Here is a 27,085-nt window from a genome sequence, read left to right as displayed (position 1 = left end):
ATATAAAGAAAAAAATGAAAATTTGTCAATGTAGCGGCCAATCAGATAGCAGTTGTCTTTTTTTTTTTTAATGGGAATTTCATTAATAGTCACAGGCAACAGTGATTTTTCACCACTTTTTCTTATCCGGCCCCGTAGACTCATTGCCAGACCCATCTGTATTCTCATACGGTATGTAATGTTGTAGAGATAAACACAATTCACAATAGACCAGAAGTGTTACAGTAAGCAAAAAAAAAACATTATCATTGGATTAAAAAAATACTTTGAATTAACAGGGATATTTGCTGCAAATAATGCAGAGGGTTAATCCATCTTTTGTGACATCGTACTGCACTCTGGAGGAAACATCAGGGGTCTTACCTGCTCATTAACTCATGAAATGTTCGGTCTGGTAGCGGGAAGATGAAGTTATTAATGACTGACTTTAAGGCATCTAGAGAGACACATCCAGTCTGATCTACGTCAAACGATCTGAAAGCCTTTACAAGATCCGGGTGTGCAGAGGGGATCTGTAATGGAAGACATTGTATGGACTTTGTTCATAAAAGTGAACCTCATAAAAGAATAAGAACCTTTTTTTTCATTCTTAAATTCAATTCATTAATTTGTATTTAATGCTGCACAGTCATCTTCAGATGTTTCATTGAAATGGTTTTCAGTCGCCTAAAAGTCCCCCAGCTATACTAATAAGACTTGCTATGCTTGTGCTATATTTAAAGCAGAATTTTACTGAAATCACCCCCCATCGAATCAATGGAATCTAACAGTGGGCAAACAATGGAAATTATTTATTTTACCACCAAGCAAGCATTTATAAATAGGTCAAATATATGTATGTATGTATATATTCATTCAGTTGCATTTAACTCTCAGCAATCGGCAGGTGGCACTCATCCGCAGCAGCCTTGTAGCTCGAGAGCAAGTCAAGAGGAACACAGATCCTTTATGGTTTCCTGGATCACTGGGGAAGCAATCCAGTTGGTTGATGCTGCTCCATGTGACTATGGCAACCACCTTGGGTCAGCCAGAGCCTATTTAAGGCCCTGACTCCCCAGCCTGACATGCTTTTTGCGAGTTGGTATAGTAGGGACAGGTACTCTGCCTGTTAGGGACAGCCCTAGAGGTGGATAACTGAAAGCGTAGGGTCGCAACTCCTTTGGGCATTATCCTGTTTGGGTGTGAGATGACCAGGCTGCATTCTGCTCTCTTAACAGATGCAGCCATTTCAGCTGAGACCTGCTCTCTTCACATTACTGGAGAACGTGAGCGTACCTGGCTGGGCAGCCCTCCCCACTGGGTTTGTTATGAACGATTGCTGCATGATTTCAATAAAAGTTTTCTGTTGAACCTGACTGTGATTGCCGCCATATCACGCTGCACTCCACCTAAACTCTTGAAGCCTTCCTTATATAATTTTCCTGGCAAATTTTTCACAAGGTTGGTTGGCAGATTTTTCCTTAACTCTCCCCAGTTATTTAGCTTGGAGCTGGCATGTAAAATGTGATAACATGTGAATAGCCAATTTGTACACACATACTAAGTACAGTTTAAACAGGAGCCAATTAACCTAACAGCATGCCTTTAGAGTATGGGTAGCACCTGGAGGAAACCAACACAAGCACAGGGAGAACACGCCAACATGTAGGTGGGGTCCTGGCACATATTTTAACCAAGTGACCTCAGTGATGCCCCCAGGTCATATTATATATATATATATAAATGCAATGTGAAATCAGCATAAATAAGATTCTCCATACTGCATACCATAGACAAAGTGCACAGGTATGTCAATATAGAAGGTCTTCCCTGTTGATAATGATTTTGCAGCACAAATATTTTGGTCTACTGCATGTCCACTATATGGCCAAAAGTTTTTAAACATCTGACCATCCTACCTATTTGAGCTTTCTAGACATCCTATTTCAAACCCATGGTCATTTATATTGCCCTCTGTGTGGCTGTAAAAGCCCCCACTCTTCTTGAATTTACACCCATTGGCTAATGTTGGACAAGAAGACCTGGCTCACAATCAGAATTCTAATTTATCCCAAATGTGTTCAGAAGGGTTGAGGTAAGGAGGGCTCTGTGGAGGCCTCTCACGTTCTTTCATACGTAAACTGGTCAAACCACGTCCTTGCGTTGCACATCTAAAATTAGCAATTTGAAAGAGTGTCCACATAATTAATTTGTAAGCAGTATTTTATCAACGCTATTATTGGTGTAAGGGGTTTTATTGTCAAAATAATGTATGTTCAGATTTAAGTTGTGCAGGCCAATGGGGCTTTCTCTGTAGAAATTCTTATCAGTGATAGCTTTTATGTTAATTTCTTCTGCTCACTGCTAAGTCAAGTACCACTCCAAACCCTCAGCTGTCTGAGAGACTTGTACACGGTAACATTATAGGCTGTACAATTCTCCACTGCTGCTTTCTTTTAAAATAATATGATGCATAAAGATAGAATTGAGAAGATTTTCACTACTACAAATATATAGTTTGAAAGGTGTTTTGAAAAAAAAATAATCTAATTCTAAGCATTAGCACAATTTAGGGAACTTTACAGTTAGTGTTATTGTGGGCCTGGAGCTCCACTCTATATGAAATCTGTTCAGAGAGAACATGGACACGGTCAATGCTGCCCTAAAAATGCTAGTTTCCTGGCTGTCATGCTAATTTGTGTTTCATGCAATGAAACAAGTGTGGACATCCCCCTGACTTTTAAATCTACATGTTTGTTCTGGGTCAGGGACTCAGAACAAATTGTCAAATTAAAGACATCAAAGGAAGTAGCTATACTAATTTACAGCACACCCGGAAGCTCACTGCTCAACCGTGCCCCTAGGTGCTCAGAGCCTATTCCCATGCTGAAATAATCAAACAGCTACAAAAGGATGATAATGTATTGGCGAAGGACAAAAACAGCTTTACTGACACCGTTTAAAACAGAGCATTAACCAAACACATATGTCGTTATCCTCATATTACACAAAAAAAAAAAAAAAACTTACCAGAAGAGGCATAATCCCCATATATCAATCAGAAAATCACAAAGGACAAAGTATTGGGACTTTAGATATGCCTCCAATAGTAAAACAGACTCAATAAAAAAAATACCAACAATTTTATTGATACAAATACTGAATGTTTGAGGTCAGAAACATACCAACAACAAATTCCTGCAATCTCAACTTAGGGTTCAAAATAGTTATTGTGATAGGGTCTATGCATTCTACAGGAAACCCTGCTCTCTCCTAAGAGATCTCGTAAGTGTTCCCAAATGGTTACAGTGCCACATAGAAAAAAAAAAAAAAAAAAAAAACATCAAGTGAATATAATGACAATGTATCATATCAAATAAACACAACAGCCAATATAATAAATAGAAAAAATATATAAAAAATTATATATATATATATATATATATATATATATATATATATATATATTAATTACACTTTTTTTCTGGTTCCGTCTTCACTAGGGGATGTTTTTCTATGTATTATATTGGCTGTTATGTTTATTTGATATAATACATTGTCATTATATTCAATTAACAACTACTGTTTAGTTTTCTACACAGCACTGTAATCATATTGGGAACACTTACGAGGTCTTTAAGGTCCTGAGGAAGAAGGGTTTCCCATAAAATGCATAGACCCTATCACAGATACCACCTTGAACCCTAAGTTGAGTATCCAGGAAATGGTTATTGATATGATTATGATCTCAAACATTCAGTAATGAATTATTTTAACATACTGTATGTCAAAATTGTTTTTAATGTTTGTATCAATAAAATTTGATGATATTTTTTAATTGAGTCTGTTTTACTATTGGAGGCATACACAAAGCCATACTAGTTTGTTCCTTGTGATTTTAAAAACAGAGTATTGCAACATGCTTTGGACTCAAAGTCTTCAGGCAAGCACAATTGTCATTCAATCTTTCGTACTTGTTTGATGGATTCAGCATTTTAGAAAGAAATCAGCAAGAGTAACTACCCTCATTCTCTCAGCTGGAGGTGTATGTTGAAGTGTCATTAATTTGGAATGGCACCTCAATGCACAACTACAGTAGCCTTCAAGGAACTTATGCTGCAAAGTACCACAATATGCTGTGTTAAAAAAAAAATTTGCAGATTCATATTTTAGTCTGTTGTTGAGTGTCCAAAATGCTGCCTTTACACAAAGCAAATAATACCACCTGTTAACATGCTTGCGGTAATGCACCTCAACCTATCCCATAACTCTAACGGGGCTCTAAAGTGTAACTGCCTTCAGACTCCCCTCCCAGTGCCTATAGCAGTTACACTTTAGGTTAAGTAGAGTTTAAGAGCAACCTTTTCAGAATTAGGTTTATGGACCATAAATTAGCTTTTAGATTGTTTTTCTTTTCTTTTTAGGTCTAATACATGAGTTGGTCCTAAACCTTTACCCAAAAACCTGTACCAATTTTTTCTTCACACTTAAAGAACGTCTGAAAGACAGCATGCAAAGAAAATAGCTTATAAAATCATCTGAGAAACTCAAGTTTGGCTTTAGGAGTTCTAAATAAATGGAGACAACAATTTTTATTTTGTTTTGAATTATTACTCTCTTCTATTGCAACCTGCTGAGCTCAATATACATCTGAGTCTCTCAGTTTTTTTTTTTTTCTACAAAAAGGAATATTTGAAAAAACAAAATCATTTCATATCAAGTAACACGCATCCAAACACATGCTGAGAGGTTTGTCAGGTTTCAAAGAGAGGAAACTGCTGCGTTTTAGTGCTTTTCAAATGCTGGATATATTTCGAGATTTAGTTTTGTGCCTGAAAAATAAAGGTTTATCAATTTGTATTTATCTCTCTGTAAAATTAATTATTCACCGCTTTTGAGCTAGCTAGGTGCAATTCACCCAAAACACACAGGGGAAGAGTATATAAAAACAGGTATTCTTTTAAATGTAACATAGCTTTGAGCCATAATTACACATTGATTTCTTTCATGAAAAAAAGTTAATTAAAATACTTACAGTAGTTGTAACACTTTCCAGATATACGAGGAATGCTAATTTCTTGGGAATGTAACATATTATATATTTTTACACATCTATATGATGCATGATTTATTTGATTAGCCTTGAGGATGTATCATAGAGTAGGAAAGGGAGTTGCAAAGGTTTAAGCTGACACCAGGTACCTGTTAGTTGTTCCCAAACCACATCCAAATTCATACCCCAAATGTCACCTTAAAGCGGAGTTCCACCCAAAAGTGGAACTTCCGCTCATTTGCTTTCTCCTCCCCCCTCTGGTGCCACATTTGGCACCTTTCAGGGGGGAGGGGGGAACGGGTACCTGTTTTTGACAGGTACCCGTTCCCTACTTCCAGGAGACCGTGCCGCGGCACTGTCCCTCGGAAGTTTGGCCCCCCTCCTCCTTCCCCCGCCACCGAGCCAAACCGAATGCGCAGCGTGCTTCGCGCATGCAAATTAGGGACCCGCCCGTGATGCCGTAAGGCTTCACTGTCGGGCTCCCTCACCGGTAATGGCGACGGCAGCACCCAACAGCCAATGGAAACATCGGCTGCGGTGCAATCATCGCTGGACTCCAGACAGGCAAGTGTCCTAATTTTAAAAGTCAGCAGCTACCGTATGTGCAGCTGCTGACTTTTAATTTTTGGAGGGGGAGGCTGGAGGCTGGAACACCACTTTAAAGTGATTTGTTCTATTCGGTGACCGGAATGAATATCCATAGATCCCCAGAGTCTGCCCTCTTTCAAAACTTACACGATGAGGTTCCCAAATACTCAGCGCAAATAATCATGTACAGAGGGAGACATTTTTATTTTATCCCCTGCAGATTTTGTAAGTTTGCCCGCACACAAAGAAATGAAGGGTCTATAACTTTTCTCATAGGTGTATTTTAAATGATAGAGACAGAATATCAACCAAAGATCCAGAACATAACAAAATACAAATGTTATAAACTGAGTTGCAGTTCAGTGAGTAAAATAGGTATTTGATCCCCTACCAATCAACAATATTTCTGGCTCCCACAGACTGGCTACAGTATGTGCTTATGTGGTACACCGATTAGTCCTGTCAATTTAAGAATGTGCTCCTAACGACAACTTGCTATAATGGAAAACTACCCCTGTCCACAAAATCTCTTTCTTCCATTCAAACTTCACCATCATGGGCAAGACCAAAGAGCTGTCAAAGGATGTCAGGGACAAGATTGTAGACCTGCAATGCGCTACAAGACCATCGGCAAGAAGCTTGGTGAGAAGGAGACAACTGTTGGAGGCATTATTCACAAATTGAAGATATACAAAATAACCATCAATCACCTTTGGTCTGAAACTCCATGCAAGATTGCGCCTCATGGGGTAAGGATGAACATGAGAAAAGTGAGGGATCAGCCCAAAACTACATGGGAGGAGCTTGTGAATGATCTCAAGGCAGTTGGGACCACAGTCACCAAACAAACCATTGGTAATACAATACGCCATCACTGATTAAGATCCCGCAGGGCCTGCAAGGTCAGCCCCCTCAAGAAGGCACATGTACAGGCCCATCTGAAGTTCGCCAATAAACATGTAAATGATTCAGAGAAGAATTGGGAGAAAGTGTTGTGGTCAAATGAGACCAAAATTGAGCTCTTTGGCATTAACTCGACTCGCCGTGTTTGGAGGAAGAAAAATGCTGACTATGACTATGAACACAATCCCTACAGTCAAGCACAGAGATGGAAGCATTATGCTTTGGGGCTATTTCTCTGCTAAAGGTACAGGCTGACTTTGCCAAATTGAGGGGCCAATGAACGGGCCATGTATTGTAAATTATTGGACGAGAACCTTCTTCCCTCAGCCAGAACACTGAAGATGGGTTGTGGGTGGGTCTTCCAGCATGACAATGACCCAAAATATACCACCAGGCCAACAAGGGAGTGGCTCAAGACGAAGCACATTAAGATAATGGAGTGGCCTAGCTTGTCTCCAGACCTTAATCCTATAGAAAATGTATGGAGGGAGCTGAAACTTCAAGTTGCGAAGTGACAGCCAAGAAACCTTAGGGATTTCGAGAAAAAGAAGAGTGGACCAAAATTCCTCCTGAGATGTGGGCAAACCTGGTACCCAACTTCAAGAAACGTCTTACCTCTGTGCTTGCTATCAAGAATTTCTCCACCAAGTAGTAAGTCATGTTTTGCTTGGGGATCATATACTTATTTTACTTACTGAACTGCAACTCATAACATTTGTAATTTATAATGTGTAATGTGTTTTTTTCTGGATTTTGGCTGATATTTTGACTTTATCATTTAATATACACCTATGATAAAAAAAATTGTAGACCCTTCATTTCCTTGTAAGTGAGGTGATTTGGGCTAAACTGGTTCATTATACTACTTCTCTCTCAGCAAAGTTTTTCCATCAAAATGGAAATTTTTGATATTGTTCATTGATCATCTTGGGTTTCTGCTGGACAAAAAAGCTCCTCCTGCCTATAACATAGGGGAAGCTTTTCTGTAGTCCAGCAGGGGAGAACTAGTCCCAGGGGGTCCAAGGACAAGCAGATAACTCCATGCCCATCATTCTCTGCAAGGCATCTGCCTGTCTGTGGGCAGCCTTAGATCACTTTCCAGAGATTGGCCATTGATAAATTTAGTCCAGGAGGAAAATGACACAAAAGAAAAATGAATGCCTCTTTAGAGGCATCTGGCCATCTTGTCGCTATAGAACATGCCTTACGGCCACGCATAACCAGCTATGTTTTCATTGCTGGCTGTTTACTTAAGCAACGACAGATGGTTCTGGATTGGAAATGAACTTCCATTTAATTGCAGACACATTCTTTTCCTATATTTTCTTTCTATTCAAGAATTACATCCAAAGCAATAAAAATATACTTTTTTTTATATTGGCCACAAGCATGTTAACTTCCTCCTTATTTCCATAGCGGTATTGTGTACAATCGACTAGCACCATAGCAACAAGGAAAGTGGTTATTGTTCTGCCTAAGACAAACCATATTGTTTTTCAATCTGTCAGTGACTCACAATGTTTTCTGTCTTCCGTGCGAGAGATGATTCAACCTTTGTCTCAATTTTCTAAAGCTTTTACCATCTTTCGCATCAGATGGATGAAAGGAGGCTGTGAGATGGTCTTATCTCAAAAACAATGCAGTGATAATTGCTGGATGTATTTTATCACCTTGTAATATGCACAATAAGTCAAGTATGAACGAAGCCTGTCATTGCTGAATGGGGCTTAATTATGGAATGTGTGTTTACACTTCAGAATACTGACAAGTTCACAGGAGGACAAGGCTGCTCAGTTTTAGAGGGATATAAGCAGTCACCGCGTCCTATAAGTAAGGTCATCTATACAGAAACAGAACTCTTACAATGATGGGCAAAGAGTGATTTCCCTTGGTTCTTTTAAAAAGCCACACTGCTAAAACCAATTGCTGCTCATTGTAGCACATACTTTTCAAAGGTCCTTATGCCAGAATTTTTTTAGGCCATCCAGTCAATTACAAGTACAATTACTAATTTAAAATAGACAGATAGATGGATAAACAGATACCTTTAATAAGCTCCTCCATCTACTGTATATATGGCTATAACTGCATGTAGCACTGCACTTTGGGGGGGGGGAGTAGTCCTCTTTTCCCCCATTCCTGGGGGTGTAGGGGCTATAGAAACAGGCATCTGATTATGGTGCCTGCTGTACATTCTGAATATTCCCTTGCCTCCTCTGTCCATGGTACACATCCACCTTAATAAGCAATTGTACTGTGGAAGCTGTGCCCAAAAGACAAGCAGAGGACAATGGAAGAATTACCAGTATTAGCTGCGGTGTTGCTGCAGCCAATCCTTTCATCATTACTCTGTGTTTCTGTGTGAAGGTGGCTATTTCAGTAGAAGAGCAGGGCTTTTCTTCCTCATGTCAAAACTGCCCTCTGATAAATGGTGGAAAAATATTCAAAAGGCGACAGATGAGGTGACGGAAGCACAGATCCACAGAATAGATAAAAAAAAAAGCAGGGCAAAGTTGGCCCTTTATTTTACTGCCCTATCTTAGGTCTATTTTCCTATCAATAGAAACTGTCCATCTATTTGTTTCTTGCGGCTAAGCATACCATAGCCAAGGCCTGGAAGAAACCCACAGTCCCATTTGCAGCTGTGAAGGACTGTTTGATCACTATATGCAAATAAAATGAAGGGCCACGAAAAAGTGCAATGAAGTCCTAAAATATAAAGGAAAAATGGTCCAGAAAAACCCCAAAAAGTCCCACTGTGTTTCTTGTAAGTGAAGGGTGAAATCAAATTCTAAAGTGTCACCATAGGGTGGCACTATGGACACTCAAACGGTGCCTCATCCTAAATCAAAATGAAAATTTTTGGGAAAAGCAAAGAATGGACTTTAATGGCACACCATGACTAACAACCTATTTTATAAAATGTATTCTTTTATGAAATTTGTTATTAAAAAGTATATAGATATTAAGGTATATATAGTGTGAAACATGTAGAATCCAGTGTCAATTACTGAATCCACCTCACCGCTGTTGGATACCTATTCCCATCTATACAAACACCCCACCCCTCGGGGTTGGGGTCAAGGGTTTGATACTTTGTAGATTGTTTCCGAACGCCGGGGAGAAAGGTGGTGTTCAGGGTCATTTATATTTTAGCAAATTTTTTGTACATTGTTGAATATGATTTTGTATATACATTTAATTGTTGGGATTTTTCTATATACTTTTTAATAACAAATTTAATAAAAGAATACATTTTAGAAAATTCGTCGTTAGTCATGGTGTGTCATTAAAGTCCATTCTTTGCTTTTCCCTAAAATTTTCATTATGAAGGGTGAAATCAACAATCCATTGTCTTAGCACATGTGCTTGTTCTTCTCAGGGTGCTTAGATGACCCATCACCGACCTTAAGTGAACTCAATACTCACCAGAAAACATGGCTACTATTACAGCAGCAAAAACACCTGTGGTATAAGGAGTCCTTCGGGATGTCAGCTCCAGAAACTGCACCTGACAAAGTTTCTGGTGATGACGTCATGCCGCTGCAAAATCCTGGGTCGGCAGCGGCTTTCTATGTAACTTTATTGTATTTTTTATGCATAATGATGTTTTTATTTGGACATTAATAAAATACTACACTATTGGAGATCTTTCTTGGTTCTTGGTAAGCTTTGTTTGCCCTAGTTGGAGTGTGTCAGAAGGAGCTACTGGATACGGGCCGCTGCATTTACTTCTGAGGAACTCCTTATATACCACAGGTGTTAATGTTGCTGTAATGGTAGCCATGTTTGCTGGTAAGTGTTGAGTTCACTTAATGTCGGTGATTGGTCATCTAAGCACCCTGACAAGCACCAGTACATATGTTAAGACAATGGATTGTTGAATTTACCCTTTACTTACTAGGGTCACAGTGGAACTTTTTTTGTGTTTTTCTGGACTCTTCTTTTTCTTTTTTATTTAAGGACTTCATTGCACTTATTGTTGGCGCTACACTTTATTCGTATATATTTATACTGGTTGGTTATACTACCTGATTGTGTAAGCGGCCTTGCATATTTTGGATTCTTTTCACAGCGCAGATATTCACACATTTAATTGTTTCACTACTATGATGATCAATGAAAAGATGTCCAGCATTTTACATGACTCCCACTCTAAATTCATAAAAATATGGGAACCTTGGATATCTTACACTTTTTCCATACTAAATCCAGCCAAATATGGCACCTTGTAACCCATCAGTAGACTAATACCAGGGCCTGCAGTATTCCCCCCACCCCCCTTTTTTTCCTTTCCTTTTCTTCTCTTCTTTTTCCTTTTCTTACTCTAAATCCCTCGCTTCTCTATCTCTCTTCCTGGCTCCTTTCTAACATTCACCTCACACGCTCTTATGCCTGGGTCTCTTAAGCCATCCAGTTGCTCAGGCCAACAGCCCTGTCGTGTGGCCACATTGTTAAATCTTTAAAACCTTGTTCATTATACTGACGTGCACCCATCCTTTTTTTTTTTTTTTCATTATTACTGTTTGATGGTGTAAACGATTCTCATTCACATGTGATCATAAATTACCCCTGTGTGGGTGACCCCTGCATTGTATTTCCTTTGATTTTTCAATAACATTTTTGTACAAGGAAAAGGAAAAAAAAAAGCAAGGAGATCCTTGCACTACAGGCCCTCGGGCACCTTCTGAAAGGTCCTCTCCAGCAAGGAGAACAGTAAGCAGCCTAGTAGTGATGCCACCAAATCTCACTCCAAATCTCATAAGACAGTCAGGGGCAGCAGTGCCTAGATGATTTTACACTGAAGATATGTAGCTATGATGCTACAGAACAGTGCCAAGGCAAAATAAATGCAGTTTAATTTTTGAGGAGGAATTCAAGACAAAAGGTATTTTTTCAGGCACAATTAACAACTCCAGATGTTCTTTATAACAGACAATCTTCATTTGTTTGCTTCAGGTCCACTTTAAACATAACAAAGCCTCACCAAGATACCAGGTCAGCCCAAATCCCCCAAGCTCTCGTAGTTACCTTCTTCCTAAATGCTGCTTCTAGTTCCTCAAGGGTGAAGTCCTCTGCATTGATCTTACTAGGTGTAGAAGGCAGTCTCCAGCCCTTTTGCTTCTCATGCACCAACTTAGTGGCCTCCCAGTTTAATGCTGTTAAAAATATACTTGATTAAAGAATAAGCTATGCTTAATCAGAAAAATAACTCTTCAGCAAATCGTATATGGCCAAATAAGCAGAAAATAAAAATATGCAAACATCTAGCATGCTAGTACTTTAGGCATGCCTTAGGCATATTAAGGGGTCAGTTTTACCAAAAACATTTCAGCTTCTGAATGATGCTAGACAGGCACAGTAAATCGCCTAATAGTTCCTTGTATCTAAATCAGACTCCAGGGATGGGATCCTTAAATTAGAATATATTTATTTTACAAAAGCACTGTGTGTGTTAGGCAACATGTTTAATGAAATAATTGTTTTCACTTTTTTCATCCTTTGTTGCGTGTTAGTGCTCCTAATCTCCTGCAGCTTATTTGCAGCCACTTCTTGTCACTGTGACCTTCAGTGATGGCTGCATGGCACTTTTCATGAAGGGTTTCTAAAAATAACAAAAGTGGACCATGTCTGCATAATATGTCTTGAAACAGCTATTGGAAGCCCATGTGACAACATGTGAGTAACAATACAGAAACTGGGAGACAAGGCCAAAGTGTTTTTATCTTACACAGGAATCGCCTGATCAAACACCTACATGGTAGGATCACTAGGTATTATTTTATTCAAAACAGTATATTTTAAAATATTGAAAATGACTTTTAAAGTTCAAGTTTTTATGAGATTTTAGTGAAAACTGAATTTTTCAGTTTTTTATTTGTTAAAAAAGTTTGAAATATCCAATAAATTTCGTTCCACTTCATGATTGTGTCCCACCTGTTGTTGATTCTTCACAAAAAATTACGGTTTTATATCTTTATGTTTGAAGCCTGAAATGTGGCAAAAGGTCGCAAAGTTCAAGGGGGCTGAATACTTTCGCAAGGCACTGTGTGTATATATATATATATATATATATATATATATATATATATATATATATATATATATATTATTTTTTAGCAAAGACCCTAGGAAATAAAATGGTGGTCATTGCAATTTTGTATTTTACACGGTATTTGCACAGAAATTTTTCAAACACAATTTTTTGGGGGGGAAAAACACTTTCATGAATAAAAGAAAAAAAAAAAACAGTAAAGTTAGCCCAATTTTTTTTTTTGCATAATGTGAAAGTTGATGTTGCGCCAAGTAAATAGATACCTAACATGTCACGCTTAAAAACTTGCGCACATTTGTGGAATGGTGCCAAACTTCGCTACTTAAAAATCTTCATAGACTATGCATTTACATTTTTTACAGGTTACTAGTTTGGAGTTACAGATGAGGTCTTGTGCTAGAATTATTGTTCTCCCTCTAACGTACGCAGAGATACTACACACGTGTGGTTTGAACGTCGTTTACATATGCGGATCCTGTTACGTATGTGTTTGCTTCTGCATGCAAGCACGAGGTAATGGGGGTGCTTTAATTTTTGTTCTTTTTATTGTTTATTTTATTTAATTTTTTTTTTTCTATCACTTTCATTCCGATTACAAGGAATGTAAACATCCCTTGTAACAGGAATAAGACATGACAGGTCCTATTTATGGAGAAATCTAGGGTCTATAAGACCCCATATCTTTCCTCTAGGATGGAAAGTCTGAGATGAAAAAACCATCTCAGGCCTTCCAGCCGAACACACGGCAGTGTTTACAACTGCCAGGGATGGGCATGACGTCATAACGTCACGCCCGACCTTCGAGAGTCATAGAGATGACCAGGGACCATCTGGTCCTCGGTCAGCTCTATGGTAAACCTTCGGCGCCGGCAGATTCCTTCTCCAACTCGCTGATCGCATGGGCGAAAAAAAAAATGTGAATGATGCCTGTAGCTGCAGGCATCATTCAGATGTCTCCAGTTCTAGGACATCATAGGACATTCAGTGGTATGGAAGTGGTTAAAACTGCTCTCTAATTTTCCCCTAAAAAAACAAGCAATTCAACTTTGCAGTGTAGAGGAAGCTCCATTGAAAAGTTTAAAGTGTAACTAAGGGCAAAACCAGTTTTTTTAGGTTGGAGTCCAGAAGGATTTGAACTCTTATCAGTTTGTATTGCTGTCTGTGCCCCCGTTGGGGAGATTAAACTTCTATATGTGTCCAGTTTACTGTTCTCATTAAAAATGAAAGCAAAACAAAATCACAAATTTTGGGTTGTCCCCCAAAAAGTAGTAGTGGGGGAAATCTTCTAATACAGACACTAGTTTTGATGACCTGATGTCCCCAGGGAATTCACTTAAATTACAGAGATGTCCTTCCTGTTTGGCTATGGGGCAGGAAGCGAAGGGAAATCTCTGCAATGAGACACAGATGGTGAAAAATATTAGGGGTTATAAACATCCCTTACTCCAACCAAAAAAAATAAAAAGTTTTGCCAATAGTTCTCTTTTAATTTTTTAATATATAAATACTGAAAATTAAAAAACAGGTAACTCACAATTACAAACAAAACCAAGTTATCAAACACAGCACACAGATATAAAATATGAAAAAAAGCCACTCACTTTGTCATTTCTTGTAAGCTGTGGAACCAATGAATGTACCAAATGTTGCAAAAACAAGTTAAATAGACACCCATTAATGTAGTATTCCAGACAAATATAAAAGCCACCCTTTATCCAGCTATGTATTCATTAACAAAAATAATGAAATCTGTATACAGTGATAGTACAACTGCCTGATACCTGTCTTTATAGTATCTGTCAGGTTTTTACATGTCCCCCATAAGGAAAATGTTGCCTCACTTCCTGTCCCTGCAATACCAGCAATGTCTGCTGATATTTAGGAGCTTTAGTGCCAGTTCACCCTGGTGCGATGCGGGAACCCTGCAGGTTCTATTGCAGGTTCTCGTTTTGCACCCAACTCCTAGGCAGTTCACACTGCCATATGTGAACTGCCGGGAGTGTCAATGCAAAGTTATTGACACCCCCAGATTAGTCCACTTATCGCAGTGTGAACTGTTGATTCAAACAGAAATCAGATCGCATAGGTGCGAACACCCATGCGATCCAATTCTGGTGACTAAAAAAAAGGGTCCTGCACGACTTTGGTCTGAATGCGATGCGAATTACAATCTGTAATTCATTCAGCCATACAATCTATATAGCATCGCACATACATCGCATGTGATTTGCATAGCAGTGCGGTGCGAATCACATGCCATGTCTGACATCGCTATAGTGTGAACCAGCACTAAAAGCTCACTTCTCCCATGCATTTAAAGCAAATTCATACTGTGTCCATGCCACAAAATGCAGCTTTTCCTAAAAGCCCAATTGAACCTTAGGTTGTTATTATTGTAATGAAGGCAGGCCACCACGAATAAAGTGTTTTATATGGGTTTTTTTGTATTTGCTATTGGTGTATGCCTCATGCCAATCCACCCAGTGGCACGTTAGAGCAGCCTTTTTCAACCAGGGTGCCCGGGCACCCTGGGGTGCCTTGAGGTGTCTTCAGGGGTGCCTTGGCAAATTGCCTAAAAATTGCCCAAAATTTGTAAACAAGCTGTGGATGAAGCCTGCCTTATAGTTATACAAAGCCACAGGTTTTCATTGTGCACCATTACAACCTTCTAGGAGGATGTCAGTCACCTGCAAAGCATCCTTGTTTGACCATCATTCCCACAGACGATGAGTGACTGCACTCCAACTTGAAACGATATGGTTTATTGATCGAGATGACAGACAAATGTTGTACAGAGACGGGACCGAGGTTAACGCGTTTCACAGAGTTAGAGCCGCTTAGTCATAACCATATGGTTCCGATCCTAGTCTGAACCAAGCTGAGTGAGCCCACCAAGAAGCTCTCACTGTACTGGGCCAATCATAAGCAGTCAAAGCATTCCCCACCTTCTGGGGCATTCCCATGGCATATGTGCAGCTATGCTATGGGTAACCCAGGGGAATCCAGAAAGTGTAATTCTCAGCAGTCCCCTAGGGGGCAGTGCTACATTTAAATCTGCTAGTACATTTAACACTCCCCACCCACCAATCTGATATTGGTGCAGCCGGCTGTGCCTCCTGGTCTCATTCCTCCAGAGTGCAGGCACTCTAATACAGGAGGGGTGTTACTGGCAAGATTACCAGGTGAAAAAAGAGGGAAGAAAGCCAAAAAAAGAAAATGAATGCAGCCACCACATCTAATGATCGGTAAGCTGCAATATAATAGGTTTTTGGTTTCAGGATTAATATTGATTTAAAACAGTTCCCACGTTTGTATTTCATCTTTGGATTCGATTCAGCTGCGTGCTTAGACTTCAGTTTTAACCTCCCTGGCGGTATGATTCTTTTGGATTTTAGGTGCTGAAAGCGGTACCATTATTTTGCATGTAATTCTTGTGAATGAGCAGCCCAAACCAACTGTATACATTTATTATATATATATATTATATATATATATAAATGTATGTATACATATATTATGTATATATATATATATATATATATATATATATATATATATATATATATATATATATAATGTATACAGATGGTTTGGGCTGCTCATTCACAAGAATTACGTATATATATATATATATATATGTGTGTGTATATATATATATATATATGTATATGTATATATACTGTATATATATATATATATATATATATATATATATACATAAAAAAGTACAGTAAAACTGCAGGAAAGGGCACTGGGGGGCAATGTAATGTGATTTTATTTTATTTTGAACGGTATCAGTGTGTTTGGTGTGTTTTACATTTGAATTTGCCGCCGGTTCCACCCCCCCGGTGGACGTCACGTCGCCGGAGACGGAAGCCGGGGCTCGCAGACGATCGGGAGAGAGCTCCGCCGCCGCATACCGCTCGCAGTCTTCGCTGGATCCTGGAGAAAAGGTAAGTAAAACCTCTTCCAGGATCCAGCGATCTTCCTAGCGCTACCCCGAGTGTGGCTCGGGGTTACCGCTTTTGGCTCTAAAATCTAACCCCGAGTCACACTCGGGAATACCGCTAGGAAGGTTAAAGTATAAATAAAGGCAAAGCTTTTTTTAATTAGTTTTGGATAGAGGGGAGATGAATTAGAACCCCTGTCAGCTTTTATTGCTGTTTGTGTCCCTGATGAGAAATAGAAGAGATTTACTCTCTCCATTTGCCTTGTTTACTATTATCAACAAAAGTGAAAGTAAAAGAAAACTCAAATTTTGGGTGGTCTTGGTAATCTTCCAATGGGTCCTCGGGTCCCCAAAAGATTTCCTTAATTTGCAAGGATTTCCTCTCACTTCCTGTTTGGTTATGGGATAGGAAGTGAAGGTAAATCTTCCCAATGGGACACAGATGGCAAAAATAATCCTTACAGGGGCCATAACCCTCCCTTACTCTAGCCATAAAAAAATGTTTTCCTATAGTTCTACTTTAACCATGCTTGCTTTTGCTTTATAGTAAAATTTGTATTATTCTACTCAGTGCATTCCTTCGTCTCTAGTACTGAGTAAAAATGGCTGGCAATAAACATGAATGCCTAATATTGGGTTAGAAAACTTCTGATCACGTAAATAAATGTAAGATTGCACACTTAAAGGGTAATTGTATAATACTACACTAAACAAAATTATAAACGCAACACTTTTGTTTTTGCCCCCATTTTTCATGAGCTGAACTCAAAGATCTAAGACTTTTTCTATGTACACAAAAGGCCTATTTCTCTCAAATATTGTTATACAAATTTGCCTAAATCTGTGTTAGTGAGCACTTCTCTTTTGCCGAGATAATCCATGCACCTCACAGGTGTGGAACATCAAGATACTGATTAGCAGGGTTTTTTTTTCTCAGAAAATAGGTACAGGAACTCAACCATGACCCCCTAAACTGCCCCCCCCCACACACACACACACACACACACATCAAATAGTGGGAGTGGTCAATTTTCATGAAAAGAGGGAGGGTCTTAAAGAGACATTAAATACCAGGAGTGCATTTCGTACAGAGCGCAGAGTTCGGGGGATTGGGGGGGGGGGGGCTACACACAGAGTAGAGAGTTTTGGGGTGCAATGCGTATAATAGTGCAGAGTTCAGGGGTGCACTGCATACAGATTACAAAGTTCAGGGGTGGGCTACACACAGAGTGCAGAGTTCTTCCACAGCTGCTTACCTCTGCATCCCCCTTCCACATCTTACCCTTCTTCAGCTCTGACCTCTGCATGCAACACCCCCGCCCCCCTACGCTACTCCCATCTTCTTCCCACCTCCATAAATGCTCCACCATCTTCCGCACTTCTTACTTTTATTACTGTATTAAGCTGAAGCACCCAGTCGGCTCTAGTACCTCCCTGCACACTGTAGGTGGCTCCGCCTCTCTTACTTGCAGGGAGATCATCCAGTGGGGGTGTTGGCATCTGCTCTGCACCCCGGGCACCTGCATCTCCCTTGTCCCCCATCCTGCACTCAGTGGGAGCCACTCCGGAGATCAGATCTGAGGGAGTCTTTGGGGGACAAGCTTTCACCTTGTAAACACAGGAGCCAGACTTCTGTGTTTACATGTGATAGTGGTGAGCAGGGAGGAGAGGGCCTGAGCCAGAGGTGGTGGAACTGAGTTCCACCAAGTTCCAGCTGAAAAAATGCCCTGCTGATTAGACAGCATGATTATTGCACAGGTGTGCCTTAGGCTGGCCACAATAAAAGGCCACTCTAAAATGTGCAGTTTTATCATACAGCACAATGCCACAGATGTCGCAAGTTTTGAGGGAGCGTGCAATTGGCATGCGGACTGCAGGAATGTCCACCAGAGCTGTTGCCCGTGAATTAAATGTTAATTTATCTACCATAAGCTGTCCCCAAAGGCATTTCAGAGAATTTAGCAGTACATCCAACCGGCCTCACAACCGCAGACCACGTGTAACCACACCAGCCCAGGACTTCCACTTCCAGCATCTTCACCTCCAAGATCGTCTGAGACCAGCCACCCTGACAGCTGCTGCAACAATCGGTTTGCATAACCAAAGAATTTCTGCACAAACTATCAGAAACCGTCTCAGGGAAGCTCATCTGCATGCTCGTCGTCCTCATTGGGTTCTCCACCTGACTGCAGTTCATCGTCGTAACTGACTTGAGAGTGCAAATGCTCACATTCAATGGCATCTGCCACTTTGGAGAGGTGTTCCCTTCATGGATGAATCCCAGTTTTCTTAGATATTTGAGTTCAGCTCATGAAAAATGGGGGCAAAAACAAGTGTTGCGTTTATAATTTTGTTCAGTATATATCCTCACTGCTCCCCTCAACTGTTTGCATCTTTCCTGCATGTGAGTGGTTGGCAGTTCACACAGAGCAGCATCTCTTCTGTCCTTATTCCAAGAAAACAAAACAAATACCTCACCATCACTGTAGCATCCCTCACCCAACAGAGATGACTCAATCTGGTGTGCTTTGATTTAATTTCACAGGTCTAGAAGGGTTCATGGTGGGGGGTGGGGACAGCACCCGTCAAAAAGGCAACGGTAAATGGCTTCCTGCTGTGTATTTCATCCTCTATCTCCACTTACCTAGAAAATGTATACATTTTAAAACTGTAAGTTTGACCCTTTTGTATTGATTACCTGGAATTCCCATTAAACCACTTGCCGACTGCCTAACGACGTTTTACGTCGGCAGTCAACCCCTCATAGGCAAAGTGACATAGTTCTACGTTGCTAGCCTGTGAGGCTCTAGGGAGCGAGCGCGTGCCTCTGGAAGCGCGCTCCAGCTCGCTCACGGACCCCCCGCGCGAGTGAGCGGCGGACCCGATGTCCGCTGGTCACTCGCGATCGTCGGTTACACCGGGAGAAAGGCAGGTGGCTAATGTAAACAAAGTTTAGTAAACGCAATAACTTTTGCGCAAACCAATCAAAATACGCTTTTTGCGATTTTTTTTACCAAACATATGTAGCAGAAAACAAATTGGCCTAAAATGTTAAAAAATTTAGATTTTTACATTTTTTGGGGGGAATTTCATATAAAAAAATGTGAAAAATATTGTTAATTTTGCAAAATTGTCACTCTTTTTTTTTTTTCTAGCGCATGATCAAAAAATCGCACAGGTGATCAAATACCACCAAAAGAAAGCTCTGTTTGTGGGAAAAAAAGGACGTCAATTTCATTTGGGTACAGCGTCACACGACAATGCAATTGTCCATTAAAGTTACGCAGTGCCGAATCGCAAAATAGGCCCTGGTCTGGAAGGGTGTAAAATTTTCCGGGGCTTAAGTGGTTAATATGGACCCCTGTCCAACAATGCCCTATGCTGGAATCACCAATCAGCAAACCAGAAGTTTGTCACGTGAGGATGGGGGGCTGACCTTCCAGAAAGTCTGTATTTGCATAGCCGCTGGGCAGACCGATGTTGTTATATGGGACATGTGTCCATCAAGTATGTTCCAATGTTTCTGCTTTAAAGATTTAAGTCTTTCACACATGTTTACTGTGTAAAGAGCTCAGTGTCTGAACACTATCATTATTCACTAGAAAAGAGCAACAAGATATGCCGCTCCCTGTGCTAATAAACGCTTGAAATTAATTACAAGATCTTCTGAAAACGTTCTTCCTGATGGTTGAAGACTTTGTTGTTTACTTAGCAGTATATCACTATCAAGGAAGTGTCAGAAAACAAATATACAAATGAGAACTGGAGAAAGAAAAATCAGAAACTCCAAAATAATTCTAATGAAAGGACGCTGGGGCTGAAAAGCAACCGCTGAAGCAAAATAAGGCTCTTTATAAAGCAATCCAATTCCTCGTAAAGACCTGATTGGTTGCTAGGGGCAACACTCCACTTTTGTTTCTGTATTTGTCCATACTGAGGTTGCAGATGTTGGAGGGTAATGTTGCAACCACTTTATCCATTTTATTTTGGATCATGAATGGGCTTGTTGAAACCTTAAAGAAATCAAGTGTTACCCTGAATGAATTGGCTGATCAGGGTAAAGTTGGCCATAACCCTAATAAAAACAAGAGCTTTGAGTATATCGCCAAATCATAGTGGACACCCAACTATCACACCTGGATGAGCCATGGCCATTAATATGGAGTTGTCCCTCCTTTGTGGCAAAGCAATTTTTTCCTATTTTAAGAAGACCCCTCTGTGGAAAAAAATAATCTTGCCTATTCTTGGAATGCTTTCCACGAGAGACTGTGGGAATTTGTGCCATTCAACTAAAAAAAATACAGTTAAACCTTGGATTGAGAGTAACTTGGATTGATAGCATTTTGCAAGACAAGCTAATTTTTTTTATACATTTTGACATGATAAACAAGCGATGTCTTGAAATACAAGTAGCGTCACGTCACAACTGAGTATAAAAGAGAAGAGAGGCGCCTCTAAGTGTAGCAATATGGTTACATTTAATAAAGGTACAACATTTACCAAATCACATGGTTGATGATTAAACAGGTACATCTAAGTACGCAGGCATCTGGGGAAAATCTGTCCACATAGACCATCCTCCGTGCCGCCATCAACGTCATCTCTTCCACACTGGGCTCCATGAACGCTTCAAGGCTTGGTTTCAGATCGCTCTACTGCAGGGTAGTCTTACCGGTCACAACTGCAGACTGATGAAGGTGAGAGCCGGCGGTGCACAGGACACGATGTGGACAGCTTTACCCCAGGTGCCTGCATACTTAGATGTGCCTCTTTTAACCTCCCTAGCGGTATGATTCTTTCGGATTTTAGGTGCTGAAAGCGGTACCATTATTTTGCATGTAATTCTTGAGAATGAGCAAACCAACTATTTACATATTTTTTTTTTTACTGTGCGTTCTTCTTTATAACATCTTGGGTATGATAAAGTTTGAAACCCAAAATCATAAATTTTAATATAATAAAAAACTATAAATAAGTTAACGTATGTATGTATGTATACATATATATATATATAATTATATATATATTATATATATATATATATATATATATATATATATATATATATATATATACATAAAAAGTACAGTAAAACTGCAGGAAAGGGCACTGGGGGGCAATGTAATGTGAATTTATTTTATTTTGAATGGTATCAGTGTGATTGCTGTGTTTCACTATTTGAATTTGCCGCCGGTTCCACCCCCCTGTGAACGTCACGTCGCAGGAGACGGAAGCCGGGGCACGGAGACGATCGGGAGGAAGATCTGCCGCCGCATACCGCTCGCATACATCGCTGGATCCCGGTGACAAGGTAAGTAACCTCTTTTACAGGATCCAGCGATGCTTCTGGCGGTACCCCGAGTGGGGCTCGGGGTTACCGCTTTTGGCTCTGAAATGTAACCCCGAGCCACGCTCGGGAATACCGCTAAGAAGGTTAATAATCAACCATATCAGTTGCTAAATGTTGAACCTTCATTAAATGTAACCATATTGCTACACTTTAAGGTGCCTTTGCCATTTGTGAATGGACATTTTATGGTTATACAACCTATCACATTGCTATAATCTTTTTATATGGACCATAAACTTTTTTTTATGAATAAATGGTTGTGGAACAAATCATCTGAGTTTCCATTATTTCTTGTGGGGAAATTTGCTTTGATAGAAGAGTGCTTCGGATTACGAGCATGTTTTCGGAATGAATTATGCTCTCAATCCAAGGTTTTACTGTAATTTGTAAGCTCAGGTACTGATGTTGAATGAGAAGACCTGGCTTTCAGTTCATACCAAAGGTGTTCAGTAGGGTTGAGGTCAGACCTCTGTGGAGGCCAGTTGAGCTTCTTCTCATTAAACTCATCAAATCAAGTCTTTATGGAGCTGGCTTTGTACACAGGGCACAGTCATGCAGAAACAGAAAGGGGCCTTCCCCAAACTGATGTCACAAGGTTGGAAGAGCATGATTGTCTAAAATGTCTTTGAGTGTTAAAACAGCCTTTACTAGACACATCTGAACTCAACCATTTGGAGGAATACCCACAAACCTGTAATGTTTCTGATTTTGAGCACTACCTGTATAGCCTTATCAAAGGCCCTTATGCATGTGCAAAGAGATTTGGGGAGTTGTTTTCAATGTAGAGGGACTATTTACAACCTGTAGCAATATCTCCCTGCATTAGGGTCCTAATTATTTACTCTTCCAAAGGTTTAGGAGTACCATACTTGCACCAATGTCATTGTTTAATAAAGACTAGAACAAATCCCATGCTTATCCTCGTCATGTTAAAACTGGTAAATATCTGCTCATCTATGGCCACCTATGACTTCCACTATGCCTCATTTTATCAACATGCCTAAAACAAGACTTGTTTTTTCCCTATATGTAACTGAAATCTTTCATTTTCAAGCCAGCATTGGGAATTTTTTTACTGCAGAATTTAATTGGTCTCTCTGGGTAACTTTGTACAGTGTCCAAACACATTAAAGTGCAAATTAATCATTCTTCCAATTGTGATCATATCAGAAGAACATTGTAGAATGTGTCTTCATAAGATCCTTCTACAGGACTGTAATTGCACAAGAAAAATTCCAGTGTGTTGTACCAACAAATAAGATCATCATATAAGGAAAGGTTCATTTGTGTTTTAGGTAAATTCCCAGGACAACCTACTTCCTGGAACAGCCGTTCATATGCTTTTCTCAGTTGTGGCTAATGGTGGGGTAAGTATTTGTTACTTTGGTTTAATAGATGGAGCTTAGTAAGATTACCCCGATTCTAACACGTCCAAAAAAATCTACATCACACACTTGTAAGGAGTTTGGTTTCACACCATACCAGTTCAGAGATGCTGCCTTGGAGCCATGTGGCAGAACAATGGGAAGGAAGTGTCACAGCATGCTATATTCATGTGTCTATATATATTATGAGCCCAATATAGCAATGGCCCACCACAGTTTACTATATGGGTGCCAAAGTGTGTAATAAATACTCAAATGATCGCATTAAAATAGGAAAATAACATAAATAGTTGTCAAGAGAATTACACTTTAAAGAAAAAAGGCCTGGTACCTTTCCAGGAGCACCAGCTTCCTTACCTTGGGCGACATTTTCTTGTATTGGCTTGCTTTGCTGCTCTACGTTAATCCCCAAATTTCGTAGCAATTCTTTGTAGTCCAAAGTATGTTTTTTCCCTATACAATATCGGTTCCAAAGCCTGAAGAAAAACATTTGAAAAACATTCAGTTTAGAACCTAAATGTCCACCCAGAATCCAGAAACATCCTGGAAGGTTATTTGGTTTCTCTCTAAACTGGTCCTAGTGTGAGTATTTTTCATGCAGTACAGACTGTAGGATAAGGTGAGGGATGCTATCTTCTCCAATGTGTTAAAGAATTGGTCAGCACCATATAAATAAATAGATAAACAAATTAATGCATCATGAAGATGTGCCATTAATAGATGGTACTTCAAATAAAAATCTCATTTTCAAGCACCTGTTAGACAATAGAACGAGCAGTAAAAAAAATGTGCAGAGTTTGTTAACTCATTGCTACCATTCAGAAACCATCTAACATCATGAAACTGAATTGTTAGAAATGAATTGTGTTTTGTAGCCACAGGAATGGATTTCAACTAGGCAATAGTGTGAATTGGACTAAGTGCTGAAGTCATCAAAGATAGTTTTCAAATAAATCGAATTATTAGTAACTTACAATCTGTGCTCATTGAACATACACTCCATTGTTTCCTTTTTGCAAGCAGCAAGATATTACTCCCTGAAAATGGAACATCAGGCAAACTTTTTTATTCAATTTTGGATCGATTTTTGGATATTTTTAGTTAGTTTTCTATGTGTGCTCAATAGGGAGATTTATCTTCTTCTATATCAGTGAAATCTCATTTTAAAGGGGAAATTAAAAGGCAATAAAACCCTGTCAAATGTTCTAACCTTTCTCTACATCTGGCCAAAGCTTTTCTTTAACATGCAGTTGTTTATTTGTGAGTGGCTTTACATACAATACTTGGGTAAACACCTATGTGCGAGTAGGGTGTTTCTCCCTGATCATGCCACTGCAAGCATGTGCTGTTAAATGCAGATGCAGCTCAGGACCCACTGTTCCCCTCACCAGTAGTGACTTCTCAGAACACCTTCCCCTGCTCCTTTCTCTAGCTCATCTCCCGCTCCTCCTTGCTCTCAGCAGAGCTTCAGCAGAATAGCTGCCCCTGCTCTCCTCTTCAGCAGTGACTCTGCAACTCAGTTCACCCTGCTCCAAGCAATGACTCAGCATCTCAGGTTCCTCTATACCCCTCAACAGCAGTGGCTCAGCTCTCCTTCCTCTTCCCTACCAGCAGTGACTCAGCAGCTCAGCTCCCCCTGCGCTCCTCTTCTAGCACAACCATCTCAGTTCTCCCCACTCAGCAGTGACACAGCAGTTCAGCTCCCCCTTCTTACCCATTGAAGTAGTGACTCAAAAGCGCAGTTCACGCTGCTCCCACCCCCCATTAGTGATCCAGCAGGACAGGTAATCCTGCTCCCCCCTCCCAGCAATGACTAAAATTGGCCATCAATTATACAATTCTCTTCTACAATTTTCCTTTAGATTTACCAAAACCACATAATATGAAATCAAACCTAAACACTTACAATTTGTACACAATATGGCAGGACCTTGCACTACATAGTTAAAGGTAAATCTAAAGAAAATTGTATAATGTATGTCCAGCTTTACAACCTGTAATGTAAACACAAAGTAGGAGATCTGGGAGGGGAGAACAGTGGGATTGGAGAGAGCTGACTTGGATGACTCCAGAACTACTGAAATTTGAGGATGAATTGCCCTACAATGCATTAGCTACAGAGGTAATGAGGGCTTGTTTTAAAGCTCATTTACTGTCTGTTATAACATGTACATATTTGAATGTCCATAGCCTGGCCACAGTTACACTTTAAAGTTTTTTCTTTTATTCTTATTTTTGATGAACACATCCCTTTCCTTTTTACATTTCTATTTCAGTGGTTTTATCATATATTTTCTTTATTGCCTTGTATGCGAACATATTTTTATTACAGTCATGAAAAGTTACGGCGCTGATACTTTTCGCTGCTCTTTTTATTTGTGCTGCTCGTCGAATGCACCAGCTTGTTCTACAGCCCTACTGCTCAAGGGAGGACAGCTGCGATGCAGTGAATTGTCACCCCCCCAGCTTCACTCACCCAGCACTCCTGGTCTCTCCTTTTAAATCCTTTTCCTTGTGTCTTAGCAGTTTAATTGAAAACCGTGCAGCCGTTTTATAATTTACTGCTTATGTGATTCTGGAATGGATACAAATTCAATTTAAGGATCTAAGCTGTTTTTCTGATCGTAGTGAAAAACGCTGGGTTTACTGTGAAATAAAACACTGCGCCGGGTTATTGCCTTCCTAATTTCATTATGCCAGCGGGATTTTGGGCTGGAGAATGGGGAGCTTTAAGACAGACTTCAGAATCTTTTATTATTGAATTAACTTATATAGTTTTATTCAGTAGGAGGGAAGAGGTCATGTTCCATTATTGACAGGACATCACCCATTACACAGTATTGTCGTATTTAAAAGAAAGCTATCATCTTTTTGCTGTTCAGATATACATGTGATTGTGGTCATCTAGAAGGGATTATATAATATTTTCAATATTTTTTACACATACTGAACATATTAGAGATCAGCATGATGTAACTAATTTTATAAATGTGTGGTATTTAAAAAAAAAAAAGTAAATTTTATAAGTAAATGGGGGCAACCATAGTTGCTGATTATATAAGAAAGGCTCTGGTTCCTGCTTTGAAGTACAATACACTTGTTGTGCTTTACTGCTCCTTCTCCCAGTGCAAGTCTATGAGTTTGGCGAATCACTGAAATTACTCCCTGTGTAACTGATATCTTATCTCAATAGCTGTTAAAGCACATGCAAACCCCACCCCAAAAAAATAGGGCTTACTGGACCTTAGATGTAGTAACTGCATTTATTTTTTTAGGCTTTGTTTTTTTTTATTATTATTTTTCGCCTGGTAATCCTGCCAATACCACACTTTTTGGCATAAGGTGGCTAGACTTATTCTCTAAAGCTGGCCGTACACAGATGAAATTTCACCTGATTCCAGTGAAGTCATGGGTGGCACCAAACCGGTCAACACATTTCAAATAAGAAAGGAGTTTGGCGGAAAAAAAAAGTTGGAGTGCAACCAATCAGCTGCAGTCTTGTAATAGCCGGCATCAGGAGATTCGCCTATTCACACTGTCTAACATGGATGGGGTAAACAATGGATTTCTCTCGTAAAGGGGTGTATGGCCAGCTTAACTCTCACTTCACTATATCTAGAGTAAATCAACCAGGCCTGATTTCAAACATGTCTTCCTCTCTTCATCTCCATTATATATAGATAAGTAGTTTACAAAAGTAGATAAAATTGTTTTGTTTAGCATAAAATAATAAAGCAAACTTTTTTTAAATACCGTTTTCATCATTTATTGCAAATTAGCACTACTTTCTCCTTGCACCTACTTTCTGTCTACCATCCAAAAA

At 39.6% G+C, this 27,085-nt stretch overlaps 1 protein-coding gene across 1 annotated transcript in view; it reads right to left on the bottom strand.

Annotated features, from left to right (window-relative positions):
• The window catches only part of EFCAB6 (EF-hand calcium binding domain 6), a gene marked incomplete at its 5' end in the record, with an annotated part of 240,295 nt that overhangs the window by 143,158 nt on the left and 70,052 nt on the right, over positions 1-27,085 (bottom strand). The window contains 3 exons of the mRNA XM_082254131.1: positions 364-512; positions 11,555-11,682; positions 23,620-23,738. Of these exons, the coding sequence (XP_082110257.1) occupies positions 364-512; positions 11,555-11,682; positions 23,620-23,738 (396 nt within the window). The remainder of the gene's footprint in view (positions 1-363; positions 513-11,554; positions 11,683-23,619; positions 23,739-27,085) is intronic.

This window comes from Pelophylax lessonae (genome assembly GCF_965119305.1).
Source record: "Pelophylax lessonae genome assembly, chromosome: 4".
NCBI classification, from domain to species: domain Eukaryota; kingdom Metazoa; phylum Chordata; class Amphibia; order Anura; family Ranidae; genus Pelophylax; species Pelophylax lessonae.
The sequence above is the reverse complement of the archived record's forward strand: the minus strand, read 5'-3'. Positions and strand labels throughout refer to the sequence as shown.